The sequence below is a fragment of the Erpetoichthys calabaricus genome, chromosome 1 (assembly GCF_900747795.2).
Source record: "Erpetoichthys calabaricus chromosome 1, fErpCal1.3, whole genome shotgun sequence".
Taxonomy (NCBI): Eukaryota; Metazoa; Chordata; class Cladistia; order Polypteriformes; family Polypteridae; genus Erpetoichthys; species Erpetoichthys calabaricus.
The window spans coordinates 312,929,728-312,949,856 of NC_041394.2; the positions used below are offsets into that span (position 1 = coordinate 312,929,728).

At 37.6% G+C, this 20,129-nt stretch overlaps 1 protein-coding gene across 1 annotated transcript in view; it reads left to right on the top strand.

Annotated features, from left to right (window-relative positions):
• Nucleotides 1–20,129, top strand: part of stab2 (stabilin 2) — a 253,190-nt gene that overhangs the window by 77,314 nt on the left and 155,747 nt on the right. The window contains exons 10-17 of the mRNA XM_028817445.2: nucleotides 3,029–3,162; nucleotides 3,255–3,337; nucleotides 4,907–5,053; nucleotides 7,960–8,103; nucleotides 12,737–12,799; nucleotides 13,565–13,681; nucleotides 13,814–13,867; nucleotides 14,516–14,596. Of these exons, the coding sequence (XP_028673278.2) occupies nucleotides 3,029–3,162; nucleotides 3,255–3,337; nucleotides 4,907–5,053; nucleotides 7,960–8,103; nucleotides 12,737–12,799; nucleotides 13,565–13,681; nucleotides 13,814–13,867; nucleotides 14,516–14,596 (823 nt within the window). The remainder of the gene's footprint in view (nucleotides 1–3,028; nucleotides 3,163–3,254; nucleotides 3,338–4,906; nucleotides 5,054–7,959; nucleotides 8,104–12,736; nucleotides 12,800–13,564; nucleotides 13,682–13,813; nucleotides 13,868–14,515; nucleotides 14,597–20,129) is intronic.

Below are 20,129 nucleotides of genomic sequence, written 5' to 3' on the forward strand. Positions count from 1 at the left end.
TGGGACTTCCTGTGAATGGTCTGCAGGAAAGAGAGAAAAAGGGTCAGCGCACTCCGCCACCCCCTGGTCTGGCATGGAGTTACTCTCATTTAGACCCTTTAGCTGCCTCCCATGCACACATGTGTGTTATGTTATGTTTTCCCCCATGTACATGGCAGAATTCCACTGGTGGTATTCTCATATGGATACCCACAGGGCAGGCTGGGGATTATAGTGCCATGGAACAGCTTTGTTGGGGATCTTGGGTATCACCAAGGGGAGCTGCAGGGGATCTTTATACCCTCTTTGAAGGGCTTCTGCCAGACCCAAAAGTGCTTCCAGTATGCAATGCTGTGAAGGTACTCCTGGGTCCAGCATAAAAGAAGCTGAGTTTCCTGCATGAGTGTTAGAGTTGGGAGGAGAGGGGATGAGACTATGTGGAAGGCCTGGAAGCAGGCAAGATTTTGTAATACACTGTTGTGGAAAGGATTTAGAGGTATTGCAAAATGAAAAAAAAAATATCTTCTGTTTGAACCCAAGACTGTGTTGTACAATTTGTCTTGGGGTTGGGGCACTGCTACACCCTCAATGCACTGTAATATATATATATATATATATATATATATATATATATATATATATATATATATATATATATATATATATGTATATATATATATATATATATTCTTAATATATGGTGATATATATGCTGTAAATTAGTCATTAGGTTGTGAAACAATTCATAATTAAATAAAAGCCATTTTTTTTCCTTTACTAATGTAGGTAAGGTAAGTATTATGTCAAAACTAGTTTTAAAAACTTACTTTTAATTTTTTTTTTACAATTGCCATAATACCAGACCTGTTATGCAGAATTATCTGATGGACCACAGCCTAGACAAAGTCTACCAGATTTTTTAATCCTTCTGAATTGCCTGGAAAGAAGGGAAGCAGTAACCTGGTAGGATAGTATGACTGGACTGATAGAAGTATGTTTGTCAAAGAACCAGTAGTGAGGATTTAAACCAAAGGAAACCGAAAGTCAGAACCGAAGCTGTAAACGGTTAACAAGGTTGAAAGAGATATTGTCAGAATTTAGCTATTAGGGTTCTGTTTTTTTTTAATGTTTTTTTGCATTAATTTTTGAAATCAAACATTAATTTTTAGGGAGTTTTTTTGAGACTCCAGATGGTGATTATTGTATTTATTTTTGGATATTCTAACCATCCATCCATCCATCCATTTTCCAACCCGCTGAATCCGAACACAGGGTCACGGGGGTCTGCTGGAGCCAATCTCAGCCAACACAGGGCACAAGGCAGGAAACAAACCCCAGGCAGGGTGCCAACCCACCGCAGTATTCTAACCATGCATAAGTTATATCATTTCTTTAGACTGTTTTGTCCACCATTTTGTATTTCTTATGATTGCCACTATATTTTCTTTTATATTTGCTTCACATGTTGCTAGGGGCATGTCCTCTGAAGCTGTGACCTTCAGGTAACAATGTGATGGAATAAAACATCATCTGAGAATTCATTTGCTTATCCGAGCTACCGATATAAAATATTTTTTGTATTTTTTCCTGGTTTTGATCTTCTTGCCCTGTATCTTTGACCACTTTAACTTTCTCGTTTTGACTTTGACAATCCCGTCTTTGACCTCCCAGTTTTGACCCTTTATTGTTACTCGTCTCTTCTCCCTGTCATTTTTCAAAATTTACTTAGTTCGCTGACATAACATTAGTAACCAGAAAACACACTGATACCAAGAATCTAGACAGTAGACAATGTTGAGAAAAGAGTAGTCCTGAGTCAAATACCATACCAGACACTAATCACTAAGAGCTCTGGCATACACAGTAGATCAACGTTGAAATTAGTAATCTTGGATGCAGCACTGAATGCCACACTGGGTTATATGGCAAAACATCCATGATGTTTTGCATTAGTGCCTTCTGGGAGGCAGCCCTTAGTAAGAGTGCAACTAATCCTAACAATGCAGTTACAAAATGCTAAAGCTAAAAAAACGAAGACACCTTGCATAGAAAATTAGATGATAAAAGGATTTCCACTTATTCATTACAATATTACACACATATTAATATTCCCTGAAGTTAAAGCCTTTCGGAGAATCACAACAGAGCAATGAGAAAAATGTATTCAAAATTAGCAAAATTTTTAGCAGGTTGTCCCAAATCCCTACAATTTGCCATAATTGTTATTCGGTAGGCATGCACATAGGGATAGTGTTCATAACTGAAAGGTGCTATACAGTGTAAAATAACATTGGTTGGATGTAAAACACACTGATAAATATATTGATTATTTGAATGTAATCAAATATTTGTATTATTGGCTCTAGGAGCTCACCAGAACGAAAGCTGCTGCAGCCAAAGCATCATTTTTAACATGTTGTGATTCTCCCTTGTTGTCTTCCTCTATAATATCACGGGAATTGGGAAGCCCCAAAAACAATATAACAGGATGTCTATATCCTGTTCTTGCCCTGCTCTCATGCTGGCCTTTCTCCTTTTCTAACTTTCTCTGTTTTGTCTTTTCCATTACCACTTCTATCTCCTCTCTTATACAAATTCTTCCTGGTTCAAGGTAGGATCTTCTTATTCATGTTGTCTCTTTCAGTTCTTTAGCTGATGTCAACAAAAATGTTTGGGGTGAAAGACTGAACATCCACCTAGAAATAATGTCGTAATTTTCGCTCCCCTGCCTAAGTCACCTGCCAGCTGTCCGAAATCCCATTTTTTGATAATGGTAACCATTTATTATGAAACCTACTGAAACGAGTCATTGGGAACCAGTGCCAATCCAGGCTGTACTCACCCGCAGACAGTTCACTGCACAGCAACCACATTCACATACTTAGTCATACAGTTACCAACTAACACAATGTGCACATCTTTGGGATGTAAAAGAAAAAAAATGAAGACATCAGGAGTACAGGCTTCAACCCCACACAGAAAGAAGCCAGGCAACAATAATGATAATTTATAATGAAATCTTAAAATGTTTTTTGTTTTCCTTCCCCAGCTGCACATGTAATGAAGGGTTTGTAGGTAATGGCATTACTTGCTATGGAAATATCATGGCTCGTTTACAGGAACTCAACACTGAGGCAGATGGGAAATGGACTGGACAGTTGTCCAATGCCATATCACTTTTTGGTAAGTGAACAAACAGAAAATAGTATTTATTTAATTTCACATCTTCACTTCCCCGATTTGATACATAATCTCATTGTCGCTTATTGTTTCAGATTCATCCTTGAGCTGGAGATTAACAAGCCAGGGACCTTTCACCATATTTGTTCCCGTTAATAAGGGATTTAAGGGAGTATCGGTGAGTTGCAGTCTTGTGTGTCCACTTTCCTGAGATGATTTCTTTTTTATGTTTATAATACAGATTAAGAGATTGTAGGATTGTTATTATTATTATTATTTTCTTTATGAATCATTCTACTAACTCACATGAGAAGTAGCACACCTTTTTTTAAAAATCGCGTCTTTGTTTGTAATGAAAGTGCTGTGATTAGTAGAATACACAAATTAATTCAGTTGACATAAATATACATTCTAAATGTTATTACTCAAAAAAAAAATCTAAACTAAAAACTCTGAATTATTAGAATCTTTTGCAGCCAACTGCCATACTGTTGCTGGAGTCAGGGTGGAGAAACACAATATCAGAAGACATGCCAGTCCATTGCCAGGTCACATTCACTCCAACTAGGCAAATTTAGATATGTCTTTGAACTTAATATATTTATCAGTTCAATATTTTAGAATTTAAAGGGTAAGGTGGAAGGGAAAATTTGAAAGCTGTAATCATCAAAAAGCATTGATGAAAGTCATTTGCAGGCTTCTTTTGCAATACAGTTCTCTCATTTTTATTGCTGTGGTTTTCCAAAATTAAATGGATTTGTTGAATGACTTTTTTTCCCTTGGTTATTTTTTTAAAACATTCTAGTAGAACTATAATCATGCTTACAGCTACTATGACTTTAAATTCTGAGCAGTGACAGTCACTAATATTTGAAAGAAACAATTTTTGTTTTGCCTCAACCATAAACAATTGTCTATGGACGAGGAGCGAAAGCTTTAGATTCGTCATAAATTTCGGTCTCTGATTTTCTATGGATCTTGACATTTTAGGTCGAAAACATTGATATCTTGATTATGGGTGTATGTCTGTGTGTATGTGTGTGTGTGTGTGTGCGTGTGTGTGTGTGTGTGTGTGTGTCTATGTGTCACAGGTTCTTGAGCACAGTCTAGAGTTAAAATGGTTAGATGGAAAAATACCAAACTTGAAACTTAAGTCTGTTATGAGATGACGACGTGCTGATTAGTTTTTCGGCCAAATCTTGCAAGAGAAAGAGGCAGTCTAGAGGAGCTTTCAAATACCGTAATTCTGCAATTAATTGTGAATTCTTCCATCAATTGCTATCGTAATCACATATTTTATGATCAGAAAGATCGGCATCAGAGCAGTAAATAAATGCTGAAATGTTATAGAATAGTTCATGTAACTTGGTTCCTAGGGTGCAAAGCCTACTGATGCTCATGTCCAAATTTTTCATAAATTGTTCTCTAATTTTGATTGCTACTGCATATAAGAAGGAAAGGTAAGTTAAAGGCAAAAATAGGGAAGTGTATTATAATGACAGGATTTATAATAACACTGAAACCAACTACATTGCACCTCATTTGATCACTAACATGGCCTAGCAGTTCAGATGGTGATGATGTTCACCATGGAAAGTACAAAAGGTTCTTTATTATTCAGTTGGTTTAAGGTACAGTACTTCAGTAGACAACTGAACATGATTGTCTTTTTTGTTGATGCATAGTGCCTAGCCAAGTTTGCCATCCCATACTTCTAACATCTTGACTCCTGTTTTCTCATCAACAGTTGAAATCACTGCTGGCTGATAAACTCAACACTCGGTACCTTGCAAAGTTGCATATAACTGCTGGGGAGATTAACACAGAGATGCTGAAGAAATTGGACATTTATTACACCCTCACGGGGAAGTCTGGAGAGCCTGTCAATGATGAAGTATTACAATATTTTCAATATTATATTTTATTATATTAGTAGCTCAACTGCCAAGACTTGAACCCATTATTATAGGGGAAAACGTTATATGTTATAATAAACCTAACAAATTCTCTGTGATGTTTAAAAATAAGTTACTTTCCTCGCTCAATTTTTTTAGGCTGCATATTCCATATGTTACCTAACCAAATCAGGTTTTGGAGTTCTTTGTTAAAATTTTGGTTATATAGCCACTCATTGTAGTACTGACTCCTTCCCCAAATGGGACTCCTTCCCATTTGACCATTACGTCTCTGACTGTAGAGTAGTAGTATCCTAAAGCCTTCAAAATGGCTTTGTATCTCTTCACAGACTGAATTTTACAGAGATTTTCTTTAGATCATGGCACAAGGTCAGTTATAAATTGTTTTCTGATAACTTCAGTGTATTGGCTGTAGTGGTCCTGATTCTAGCTTGACTATTAAATAAAGAATGTGACCAGGGGTCTCATGTATAAACGGTGCGTATGCACAAAAATGTTGCGTAAGCCCATTTCCACACTCAAATCGCGATGTATAAAACCTAAACTCGGCGTAAAGCCTCGCACATTTTCACGGTAGCTAAATGCTTGGCGTGTTCAAGTTCTCCGCTCGGTTTTGCAAACTGGCGGCTCCCAGCATCAAAACAGTGCTACTGTTCCAGTGTGGTTTCCCTTTCTTTTTTAGATTCACATCCCTGACACTGCTTTATAAATACACTGAAATTAACCGCATATTGTTTATTAGTTTAAAGCATCTGATTTTAATTAACCTGTAACAATATAATGGTCCACTGAATGGTCAAACTATTCTAAATACCATGGCTGCTTTAGCGTTGTTACTCTCACTGCACCTTCTTCTTCTTCTTTCAGCTGCTCCTGTTTGGGGTTGCCACAGCGGATCATCTTTTTCCATATTACTCTCACTGCACCACTCGGAGTATTTATATCACTGTATCTGAGTGGGGAATCACAGCTTTACAGCAGCTGATTGGAAAGAGATTATCAGTATACACTATCAAGCAAACGCTGCCTCAGCCATGCTGTCTATTGAACTGCTCTCATACGGCAAACGCTTCAGAGCCTTTCCTCACAGTTCAGAAACAGTTTCATCACAAGAACTATAAACGCACTCAATCAGTCCATCAAGTGCTATTTGTAGAACTCTTTGTACTTATAAGTACAGTTACTTCACTGTAAACTTGCGATACAGTTAAAATATTGCACAACCTGAGCCACTTTATAAAGCGCGTATTTACATATGATGATGATATCATTTTTAAGATGAAATGCAGCAAAATATTCATTTAAATAATCTATATTGTTAATAACTAAACGTGTGAGGACATAGTGCCACAGCACTAGTAAGGAGCTGGAGCTCCGTTCATGGATTTTTCCTGCCTCGCGCTGTTTTCTTGCTGGGGCTGGCGCGACACTGGAAGGATAGATGGATAGAATAATTAAACATGTACTACAAAGGTATTTCAATGTTCCTTAAAAGTTTTGAAGAATCAGCGTTCTAAGCTTACAGATGGCTGAATGTCTATTACAGAGCTGATTGTGTGGCAATTGGGTATTTGGAGAAAGAAAAGTAAGGACAGGAATTGGAGGTTAGTACGTTTGAAAGAGACAGTACTGCTGCAATAAATTATTTCATCGAAGGTCGCGAGCAGCGCAGCAATCATCTTGCGTGAGGCATGAATAATCACTGTGCCACCGTGTTCCCATGTTTAGTAACATGCTTTAACTCCTATCATCATGAAAATTATATCAAGTATACATCTCAGTATTTTAATTATTGAGAGAGCTGAAATATTCCGAATGTAATTGATTCTGTGTCCTGTCAGAGGAAGAGAAAGCCCGTTTAAGAAGCACGTAGTGATTCACACACATAGAGCACATAGAAGAACACATACAAAACAAAGCTTTTAACATGCTACTTTAGTTATGATGGGATTTGAGAAACTAGAAAATTAAGCGATTTTAAGATGAAGTTTATGATGTTCTACTTTAATGACAAAATAAACTACGTGATTAAAGTGGAAATTTCGAGATTAAAGTTGACATTTCATGCTTTTTTCCCACTGTGTGCCTATTTTTCTTTCTCTGTACCCTAATAAGTTTTCATATGACACTCAGACAGTGGGCTACGACTCGCCTTTTCATGGCGATTTTGATATCTTACAACTTCTTTTTTATTTCGGGCACTGTGTGACTTTGTGAACTTGAGCTGTTGAATTTCTCCGACACTCTATGTCACTCGATCAACTTCCTTTTGTTGTTTATACCACTGTTTAAACCAACAAATAGTATGTTTTTCCTTGCCTCCACTTGGTATTCGCTGAAATTCTTTTATTTCCCCCCGTGTTTTTGCCATTGCCTTTTCACAGAACGCTGAGCTTAAGGGCTATTGATATTGATTTGCATATTCAAAGACGTAATTCTGGGAGGAGTTTGGGGAGTGGCAGAAGGTGCAGGTACGTGCGTTACTTTTCATGCTGACCGGGATTTATGGAGCTGAAGAACGCACAGATTTATGCATGTGGATTTTTTTGTCCTTACACCATGTTTTAGTGTGTATTCTACGCACGCCGTTATGAATGAGACCCCAGGTCACCTGCTTATATTTATAACTGGATTGAGTTCATCCAGATATCAAAGACCTTTCAGGACAAGAAGACTGCACATTTGATTACTTTGTAAACCAAAGAAATAAGGGAAGCATAAAAGTTTCTCTGTTTCCTATTTCTCCCAGTCTTTACTTTACACAATACATACTACAAAACCTCTAAACAGATTAAATTCATTGTTGGAAAAATTAGTTAATGCAGATAAGTCACAAAATATTGTTATTTTAAATGAAACAATTAAAATGAGTCCTTTTTACCAGGATCAGCAATTGAAAATTAGGATTCATGGAAGTAAAAAGAAAGGAAGCATTCTACAAGGGGATATTGTGGCGTCCAATGGCCTGATTCACATTATCAACAAACTCATGGAAAAAGTGGAAGCCACTGTTGAAAGTAACACAAAGGTAGGTTTAGAAAAACATGCTGGTGAGAACGAGAATGTGGGCAGAATATTTAATTAGAAATAAACACTGTACTAACATTTCATTTATCATTATAAAAGCTGAGTGCAAATTTTAAAGCAACCAGCATCAGCAGGGGTGTCCAGCCAGGTTTTTTATACTGAGTTTATATATATTTTTCCTGTTTCTTTTTGCTTTCAATTAGTCCCTTCCTGTTTATTGTTTTTTGGATCATCTGATTGAGCATTGTTATACTGCTGGTGCCTTTACAATGCACACCAACACATGTCATCATAAGTGTTGGGGTGAGTCGAGCATGTGGTTATTAAATCAGTGTGGTTTTATAAGACTGTTTTTAAAGTTTTGATGATAATGGAATTTTGTTTCTTAGCTTTCTCTCTGTGATATCCCTGCAATAATCAGTCATTTTTATAATCTCCGTGTGTATTGCAATTCTGCTCTGGCATGTAACAATATTGTGGTCATTTTGACTGAAAAGGTGTCAAGAATAGCCTTAGTAATCTTGCCAGTCTTTTAGATTTTTTTAAATTACTTGACACCATCTTGGTGATGCTCTTTTCTGTGAACTTCTAAATGTGGTGTGGCTTTGTTAACAACCTTCGCCTTTATTTTTATTTTTTTGTGAATGTGTGTTTCAATGCCCATTCTACCTTTCCATTTTCATTGATGTTTGTCTGTAGTTGTACAAGGAGCCATAGATCAAATAAGTGCTAGGGAATTTTTGTCTGGCTTAGTACAGTAAGAAAATTCCTTTTGGACAACAGCGCAGGGGTCCCATTCATTTCCATTCTGCTATGTTTTAGTGCAGAAGTCTGCTGGAGTTACACTGTGTACTGCTTTCCATCTCCCTGTTGCCACAAAGTGATACAAGATGAATATCCAGTTTTGTTTTTTTGTTTTTGTTTTTTTTTATATTATTCTGCGTTCACATTTCTGTGTTAAAAATTTCATGTGGACATCCTACAAACTCATATTTACAAGTTAGACAACACAGAGAAAACAAGTCTACCTGAATTTTCTGTGTTGTGACATAATGCTAACCTATCAATTGTATAAAATATAACCTTGGTAAGTCAGAAAGTCATTTAAAAAGTTTAGTTTACTCTTTATTTTCATGAAAAACATAATTTTATCTTTAATTGCCTTTTTGCAGACCAAGTAAAAAACAACAACCTCACATTTCTCCGAAACGTCTGACCGTAATTTCATGTGAATGCACTAAAGTAGGAAGGTGAAACTTCAGGGCTCCACAAACATGGATAACACACAGAATGTACTTGCTGGCAAAATGTTGGTTTTAAAGAGATCTTTTAATTTAGTTTGTGTATTTATAAAGCACATTTAAAACAACCAATGTTGACCAAATTGCTGTATATTAGAATAAATGAGGTAAAAAAAAAAAACTTAATTCTACAACAGGATAAAATGAAACAAAAACCATAAAACAGAGTAAAAATAGTAAATGATCCAATTGTAATTAAAAACTGAAGAAAAAAGACCCTAAAGGAGCAAAAAATCAAAAAAGAGACCTCCTTAATATTGTTTTGGTTTCTCCCCAACAACAATGAGATCAGAAGCAGATAAAATGCAGATGTCTTTTGTCTCATGCTTCTCAGATTTATCTCCTGAGAAAAAAAACCCTGGTATTTTCATGAGTGTCTCCTCTTGAGTTCCAGCAGAGATCTCAGCAAAGTCAAACAATGGGCTCATGTCTTTGTATTTTTTTGCAATTTGAAAGTGTTTCCATTGTGTGCTCTGTAAAGTACAGTGAAAAGTGTGGACAGATTTTTATAGTAATAAGACAATTTCCTAGGATTACACAACTATAGTCCTTGCTTCTGAATAATGCTATTAGTTGCTCTAATTTATATTGCTGTGCTTCAGTTAAATCTCTTTCAAGAAGAAAAGGAAGGCAGTGTGGTATAGTGGGTAAGACTTTAGGCTTCAAATCATATATTAGGGATTTGCTGCTAGCAAGTTGGACTAGTTTATTAAAATTGGTAAATTTGAGTTAGTAATAGTGATTTCTATCTTTCTCTTTCTCTTTTTCTCTCTCACCTCTGGTCTTTCTTCCTCCTGCTACTTGAATGTTTTCCCCAACTTACCTCCTGATTCTAAATTCAGTGAGCACCTGGCTGTTAAATCTTACTGTGTGGTTAATGAGGTAGCAATTTCCGTACCTACTTTGAAGATCAGAAAAGTCCACAGAATGTCATGAGTTTGTCTCCCCAGAAATCTATCTATGGCAGCCCCAGGAACCTCTGCATTCCCAAGCTCAATTGCAAACTTAAAAACCCACAAGCCTTAGTTATCACTGATGTTACCTGTTCCAGACAGCAATGTCACACTTACACCATGTAGAAACCCTGTAATACTACCAATCTGTCTGGCCTCTTGGCCTTTCTTTTATATTAGTATCAATGGTGTAGTTCCTTCTGTGACAGTTTGCAAGTCTATAGAATGCACTGCCCATGGTGTCTGGCTACTCACACTGCCACTCTTGTGTGTGTCCCCCTTTCCTGGTTTAAACCTTGTCAGGTCCATCTCATGTTGTGATATTTCCACATGACCTTTTCCTTTTACATATTTCCTTGCCAGCAATTAGTCACAGTATATCTAGAGAAATGGCCCTTGTGTACCAAACAAAACTGCAAGACTGGTGATCATCCTCAGTATGGTTACCTTCAGTCAAAAAGGGCTTAGCTTCAAGTGCAAATTTTGGCATATGATGGTTAGCTTTAATGGGTGAAGTGTCAAAGGCAACAGAATATTTTAGCTTTAATCCACACAACCCCTTCATATTGCTGCTCTCAGCAAAGAAGTCCACCTTAAGTGGGAGGTCACTCTCTATGAATTTTAAAATCAAGTGTGTCCATATTAGATTGCTTTGACTTGTTTCATGGAGGTGGTATCAAAGGATTCAACTTCTTGATTGCTGATTTACAAATTAATACTGTATGTGGGTGCTTCAGGCACAACTAACATTTTCTGTGGCTTCTTTATTATTATTTTGCATTTCAAAAGCTGGAAGGGTGAATTCTTTAAATGCACAACTGAATAATTTGCCGAAGATACCTTTTACAACTGTCGTTAACATGCATTTTGTATTTGGATTGTATTCTGTACAATTTAGCCATATTTAATTTAGCTCTTTTATTAAAATATGTATCTGGCATCCACAGATAAAGATTTGATGTCACTTTTCCATGCAAGATTCAAATCAGTTTTTACTTACTGTATATACTCACGTGATCAAAGTGATCTCTTCACAAGGGAATTTATCCCAGATTTGTATTATGGGCAAGCACTATTTGATTGTGTAATCAGATTACCAAAAAATGCATATTAACGTGCAGAAAATCCCAGATTCACTTTGTGCAATAATGTGATTCCTGGTTTGTGTCCATACTATTTCCCTTTCAACATGTATGTGATATATTTTCTGAAGGAAGAATTCTGCCATATTGATTTTATTCATGCCTTTGAGAATGACCGTGAATGCAACTGTGAGTTCCAAGCATGCTGTAAATGATGAATAAACGGAATTATTTCTCATGCTGCATTTATGACAGAAATGTCATGGCAAAGTCATAGAGGGCAGTAATAGCTGAAATGTTTAATATTTTACAGTGTAAGAGGTAGCCTGGTCACAGACAGACACAACGCAGTGTCCACAACACACACATTTATTTACACATCTATTTACAAATTATTTACAACGTCCAGTCCTTGGTTCCTTTGGCCGCCTCCACTCCTGTCTCGCAAGCTCCGTCCTTCTTCCACCCGACTCCGGCTCCTCGAATGGAGTGAGGCGGCTCCTTTTATCTTGTCCCGGATGTGTTCCAGGTGCCTGACGATGAACTTCCGGCAGCACTCCCCAGTGTGGCAGAAGTGCTATTCTTGCACCCGGAAGCACTGCGGGCATAAACCATCCCTGGTCTGTCAGTACTTCCTGGGGTCCCGGAAGCGCTGTCCCCCAGGGATCAAGGACCGTCCAGGTGCCCAGGGAAAAGATGCGCTGCTCTCCCGGTTCCTCCTTCCTCCAGGCATCCCGGCGGGGCAGGGTTCCTGGCCGTCTTTCACAACAGTCTAAAGCTAATACTTATGTAGAGACTGGTAAGCCCTTCAGGTCTGCTGTCAGGATAGGCTCGAGTCCCCATGGCCTTGCATTGAATTAAAAGAGTTTGAGAATGTATCCGATGTACAGTATGTTCGTATGTATGTATTAAATTCAGAAATGAGTGACACTGTGGCAAAGTCGTAACTGTTGCAACTTTTCAACTGAGTTCATGTCCTCATTTAATAATAATTTCAATGATTAATTTTTAGGTTCTCTAAAGGTAGACCTGAGTATTCTGTTTTCCCTTCACTTTCAAATAACGTACAGAATAACATTAATAGGCTATTGTAGCGTGGCCAATGTGTGTGTGTGTGTCCTGCGATTGACTGTTTCTCATTCAAATTATCTGCTGCCTTATGCTCAAGATTTCTGAGATAGTAACTATTCTCAAACCTGTAATGAAAAAAGCTGAATTCAGGAAATTGACGGGTCTTATTACATGTTCAGTAATTTAAGAATCGGTGATCTAACCCTATCCCTCATTTTGTTTTCTAGGAAAACCTGCTAAAGATTCTAGAAGACAACGGAAAATTTAACCGATTCAGATCACTTTTGATGGTAATAAAGTAGGGATAATTTCTGATTGGGGTAAAATATTAAGATGTTCCTGTTGCAAAAAAACGTTCAGAATGTCCTTCATCGACTTTTAATGAGTTACTTGATTCATGGAGGGGTCTGCCATGTTAAAAACATGGCTTTTGAGCTGTGGTTTATACACTGACACTTGCCCATAGAAGCTGATGTGTGTACAACTGCACTGTAAAGGGCAGTAGGCAGCACAATGCTTGGTTGAGGCACAGATCATGACATGTTGACAATGAAACATCAATGATGTTTGTTTCGACAAATCAAAAAAAATAAATCAAGAAAACAGGTAATTGGTTAAATAGGGACAGATATAAAGATAGACGCATATGTTATCAAAAAGCACTAGACAAAGGTTAACAAGTAGAGGCCATACACTATCATTCAAAAAAATGAACAAAACAAAAAGACAAAATTGTAATGTAGAAAATAAATCCAAGCAAAATGAGAGAATTTAAAAAAAAGAACAAAAAACACTAGAGAATCTCAAGAATGGTGACTGTTGCAAAGATACATGGGTAACAATGCTTGAGCAATGCTACTATCCAAGCTTCCCATTTTATTTCCCTTACCTGTCCTTTATGTAACTGACACTTGTCACATAGCACCAGACAAGGATAGGAGGTGCTGGAGAAAACAGTAGACAAAAGGAACTGCTAGAGACACAGACTCAGCCAGGTCTTAAAAATGACTGCGTAAGTGAGCCTTTTGATATCTCATTTGAATTCTTTACTGCAGAAATCCAATATTGCTGATCTCCTGGAAGGGCCTGGACCTTACACTATTTTTGCACCCACTAACAAAGCTTTTGAGACTTTAACAGAAGATGTGTTGGATTATTTGCAAAGCCCGGAGGTATGACACTTTATTACTGAAACCACATCATGACTAATCAATGTTCATCTTTGTATAATATTATTTTAAATTTTTTTAGGAGACAGTTGTCTTATACTTTGTCATTATAGACATTTTCCTTTGTCTTACCAGGGATCTTACAAGCTTTTAGAACTTCTACGAAATCACATCGTACCTTCAGTTGAGGTACAGAACGCTTCTTCTAATTTTTATTGGAAATCAGCTGTTGTACATTATTGTCAACTTAACTTTCCCAGATCTAGGTGATCATCTTCAGTAGATGTATGATATGGATTTGGAGGTCTGGTGTGTTGAATTCATTTCTCATTTCTTGGGGCTTATTCATGACATTTTGTAGTCATTTTAGCAAATTGTGACTTCCTCCTATAATACTGTTTATTTGATTCAGCCACTGCGAGTGTGTGATTTCTTGACACCATTTGCGGTTTGGTACCTGCTTCATAAGGCTTAATAAATTCTTACCAGTAACTTAAACACAGATGCAAATATATTGTTATTAGGTTACACTTACTATTAAATAACTAATGTTTATCCTGAAATATACAAGAAAAAGAATAATGCTGCAATTGGCTTTCCAAAAGCTATTTATACCAGCAAAATTCACTACAGTGGGAATCAGTACTAGCAGCAAGCTGTTCAATCATTGCATTAATTCAGTGGAGTGAAAATCAAACATTAAATGTCCTTTATTGTCCTTTTATGTCATAAATCTTGCTAACATGCAAGATTTATCTTGACAGAATTTCTTTTTTCATGTTTGAAATGATTTCTCTCTAAAAGCATTTTCCATGTCTTTTTTTTTTCCAAACTTAGCTTGATGTCACCAGCATAGTCACATCTCCTCAGACAACGACAATAGCGAACCAGGTTTTAACATTCAACGTTACAAGCAGTGTAAGCATTAAATTACCTTTTGTTGATTTGCTTAATATTATCTCTCCAATTTGAGCATATAGAATTCAATTCTTTAACCCATACTTGCTTTACAAGAGGATGACAAAGACAAAGTTTCAAATTATAGCTGTATTATAGCATATTTCTCCATTGGTTAAATAACAGTTAGCTCATCTATATATGGTATATAAAAGTCAATGTATGTGTGTGTGTGTGTGTATGTATGTATGTTCCAGCATCACTTACGAATGGCTGGAGCGATTTTCAGGAAACTTGCTACACATGTTTCTCATTGGTCGACTAAAAATACTGCAGGGTGAAATTAGCCCTAACCTACCCCCTTCTGGGTAGGGTGGGGGGGTGATCTTGTGGTCTTGTATGCATGTTATCATCCAGTTCACACTCGGAACAACCAGCAGAAGGCGAACTGGAAGTGACTGCCAGCATGCTTTATGTTTGACTAACACCGCGCCCCTGTTGCTTTTGAAATTAAATAGAGTTGGCCGGTTCTGAGCATCAACTGGATAACAACATACATAAGACCGCAAGACAAGCACATTAGTTTTCATTGTTTGTTAATTTATTTTTATTTTTAAAGTTGAGATTTTTTAAAATTATATTTTTCTCAAACAATTAAAAAAAAAAAAAAACACTTTATTTTCCTCCCAGGCAATGCTGGGTATTTCAGCTTGTTTGTTATAAAATTGCTCTGCTCATATACAAAGCCCTTCACACTACTGTGGATGAGTGTGGAATTACACATCCCATTTACTTCCTGTTCCTATTTACTTCTTTTAAATATTAATGAAAATGACAAGTGCCCAATGGTGCGGAGACAACAAAGTAAATCAAAATAAAACAGTGGCTGAGGAAGAAATAGGAGAGGGCATGATTAGCAACAACAGCCCTTCTTGGCCGGAGGTGATACCAAATACCTTAGAGGATCCCTGAGGGTGATCCACAGACGCGCATGCTTGACACTGTTATCCCCGTTAAGATTTTTGACATGCATCATTATATACCCTATGTCACAGTCTGAAGAAATACTCATTGTTACCTGGTGCTGCTCCCAGGTTGTGGAATTCCGTTCCTCTTTATATTCATCATGACAGCATTTTTTAAAACCAGCTGAGTTTTTTCTTCAGATAATGTACCTGAAGTATAAGGGATGCTCATTTAAATTAAACATACTATTACTAACTGTATTACTATTGGAATGCGCATGCAAAAGAGAAGCACCGAGTACAGTAAATGGTCTCAGTACTATGCACAGTATGGCTTTGTAATGTAATATGTAGTTTTAAAAAAGGAATGAATAAAAAAAAAATCAAATAATAATATTGTAAGTGTTTAGACACTCCTTAGACATATTAAAATGCTATATCCTACTGAAAATAGAGCAAGAATGGAGGAAAGAACACAAAAATGTAATGTATCAGACTGAGAATGGCTAGAAGACTTGCAGCAATGATTCATGTTCAACGATTGTTTTAATGATTACTAGTTATACATAGCTATGATATAGTTAAGAATTAAAATTAATTACACAATGTAAAAAATATGTAAAGGAAAGAATGATCCTCTGGGCGCTCCAGTATCCTCCCGCAGTCCAAAGACATGCTGGTTAGTTGGATTGGCAATTCTAACTGCAGCACTTCTATTTTAGGGATGAGTTTGAATTACTGATGCATCAGTTGATGGTATTCCCTTTCAGAATTTTAATACTAAAGTAAAAAACTCTCTTTGAATACAGTATGTTGCATTTTCTATTCACTGGCATGGAAGTGTTTTTAAAAATGCACTAGTCGCCTAACATGCTGCTTTATACCACAAAATATTGATGGGGAGATAATTACCCATAAACAAATTGTAAAGAGAGAAGTTACATGCAATTAGTTTATTGCCTGCTAATAACCTCAACACATCTATTATGAAAAACAACTCTTCAACTCACCATTACATGTGTTTCTTTATTGTTTTACAAAATATCTTTATATCATGAAGGTCAGGGGTATCTGAAAAACAGGCTTTAATTAGACAAGTCTAACATCTGGCCGAGTGTTTCTTCTTCTCACTTGACTCTCTTGCAAATAGTGGTATCTTTTGGTTGCTCTCTAATTCTGTGCTGGAAGGATTGGAGAGGAGGCAACAGAGGTGGGTTACTGGTGTTCTTCTGTGGTCTCGTTTTCCTAGCTGAGGGCAAAATGTGCCATTATGTCATTCTCAAATCCTTCCCCCACTGTTTACATATGAAAGTTCCCCCTAAGCCATAGATTCAATCTGCACTGTTAATTACTGAATACTGTGTAAGAATAAAGCACAAAAAGAGACTGTAAAGAGTTGTGGGCACCAGGGTGTCCCCGAATAATTAATGAAATAAGACAAAAAAAAAATAACATACAGTTCAAGAGGAACGTCTTTTCAGATGGGAGTCTTCTATTGATGGGTTCCAGATGGCGCTGGAGCCAGTTATGAGAATGAGCAAGTGGAATGTGTGGGTCCAGGAGGTCAGAAACCGAAAGTAATGTCAGAGGTCTAGATAGATAGATAGATAGATAGATAGATAGATAGATAGATAGATAGATAGATAGATAGATAGATAGATAGATAGATAGATAGATAGATAGATAGATAGATAGATAGATAGATAGATAGATAGATAGATAGATACTTTATTAATCCCAGGGGGAAATTCACATATTCCAGCAGCAAAAATATTAAATTAAAGAGTAATAAAAAATGCAGGTAAAAAAAAAAACAGACAATAACTTGAATAATGTTCAACGTTTACCCCCCTCTGGTGGAATTGAAGAGTCGCATAGTTTGGGGGGAGGAATGATCTTCTCAGTCTGTCAGTGGAGCAGGACAGTGACAGCAGTCTGTCACTGAAACTGCTCCTCTGTCTGGAGATGACATTGTTTAATGGATGCAGTGGATTCTCCATAATTGATAGGAGCCTGCTGAGCGACCGTTGCTCTGCTACGGATGTCAGACCGTCCAGCTCTATGCCAACAATAGAGCCTGCCTTCCTCACCAGTTTGTCCAGGCGTGACGCATCCTTCTTCTTAATGCTGCCTCCCCAGCACACCACTGCGTAGAAGAGGGCACTCGCCACAACCATCTGATAGAACATCTGCAGCATCTTACTGCAGATGTTGAAGGATGCCAGTCTTCTAAGGAAGTACAGGTGGCTCTGTCCTTTCTTGCACAAAGAATCAGTATTGGCAGTCCAGTCTAATTTATTAATCCCAAGGGGAAATTCACATACTCCAGCAGCAGTATACTGATAAAGAACAATATTAAATTAAAGAGTAATAACAATGCAGGTATACAGACAGACAATAACTTTGTATAATGTTAACGTTTACTCCCCCGAGTGGAATTGAAGAGTCACATAGTGTGGGGGAGGAACGATCTCCTCAGTCTGTCGCTGAAGCTGCTCCTCTGTCTGGAGATGACACTGTTTAGTGGATGCAGTGGGTTCTCTATAATTGACAGGAGTCTGCTCAGTGCTCGTTGCTCTGCCACAGATGTCAAACTGTCCAGCCTACAATAGAGCCTGCCTTCCTCACCAGTTTGTCCAGGCGTGAGGCGTCCCTCTTCTTTATGGTGCTTCCCCAGCACACCACTGCGTAGAAGAGGGTGCTCGCCACAACCGTCTGATAGAACATCTGTAGCATCTTATTGCAGATGTTGAAGGACGCCAGCCTTCTAAGGAAGTATAGTCGGCTCTGTCCTTTCTTACACAGAGCATCAGTATTGGCAGTCCAGTCTAATTTATCATCCAGCTGCACTCCCAGGTATTTATAGGTCTGCACCATCTGCACACAGTCACCTCTGATGATCACGGGGTCCATGAGGGGCCTGGTCTTCCTAAAATCCACCACCACCTCCTTGGCTTTGCTGGTGTTCAGTTGTAGGTGGTTTGAGTCACACCATTTAACAAAGTCCTTGATTAGGTTCCTGTACTCCTCTTCCTGCCCATTCCTGATGCAGCCCATGATAGCAGTGTCATCAGCGAACTTTTGCACGTGGCAGGACTCCAAGTTGTATTGGAAGTCCGATGTATATAGGCTGAACAGGACCGGAGAAAGTACCCTGCGGCGCTCCTTTGTTGCTGACCACAATGTCAGACCTGCAGTTCCCAAGACGCACATACTGAGGTCTGTTTGTAAGATAGTCCACGATCCATACCACTAGGTATGAATCTACTCCCATCTCTGTCAGCTTGTCCCTAAGGAGCAGAGGTCGGATGGTGTTGAAGGCGCTAGAGATTTAGGGATGAGTTTGAATTACTGATGCATCAGATGATGGTATTCCTTTTCAGAATTTTAGAGTAGATAGAGTCTTCTGATCTGCAGAGGAAGGAAGAAGAGAGGTAATTAGATACACAGCCACCCTGTGGCTCGGAGTAAAATTACCATCAAAGGGAGCTCTGAAGTTGTCCCCCAAGTGCACTTGTGTATATGATCTGGTAGATATAAAGATATGAATTACTTACAAGAAAACAGGGATCAGAACCTTTTAATAAGGGAATAAGAGCCTATACGGTTGCTATGTACAAGTTGCTTGGTTGTTTTTGGTTTATATAAATCTGTAACAATGAAACTTATTTTGCCTAATGTCCACATTCCTTAACTGTCATGGTTATGAGTAAAAGATAATTGAAGACTATGTCAGTGCTCAGCTGTCTTTTCAGTGTTATAGCCAGCACTTTAAAATTTCACAAAATTTGATATACCATGTAACAGGTGTTTATATTTTTTTAAATTAATTATAACAATATAACCACAGCAGCATGTGAGAACCAAGAGACATATACATGATATTATGACATTAGTAAGATTTGACATCACATTCCCACTCTTGCGTACTGTAGTTCCTTGATCTACCAGTAGAAAAATGCTAGATTCTTCCTTCACACTGATAGCTGCTCCCTGCGTGCTCTGCACTTTGTCATCTACTCTGACAATGTGAAATGAGCCTCTCCCTTACTACTTCTGTAAACAGGAAACTAGATTGTTTCCCCAGTAAATGGTTACTCTATCAGGAGGTTCCACTGCAGCAGGAGATGCAGTCAAACTCAGAGGTTCGCAAATCATCTTACTGAGCTCTCCAGGGTATGATTTTCTTTTATTATGAACCTGGGCAACATTCAAGAAAAAAACTACAAATCTGCACAGAATAACTCTTTGGTCATGGTAACATGGCAGCACTACAATTTCATTTGTTAGACCTCCAGCCTTTTCCATGCATGTGACTGTAAAACTTTATAATAAACTGACTTAGTTGAATGGCTTTTGCCATTTTTCTAAAGATGTGTCACAAATATTGAAAAGCCACATGTTAATGTTGATATGGTGATATGGCTTAAGAGTACAACAAAACATCACCAACAATAGGGTACTGACAAAAGTGTGCAGTGACAAATGTGTTCTCATTCAACATATTGACTCCTTTTCACTTAGATATTCATAATACCTTCAAAACTATCTTGCTAGTAGCATGGCTAGTAAGTTGTTTTTTCTTTGTT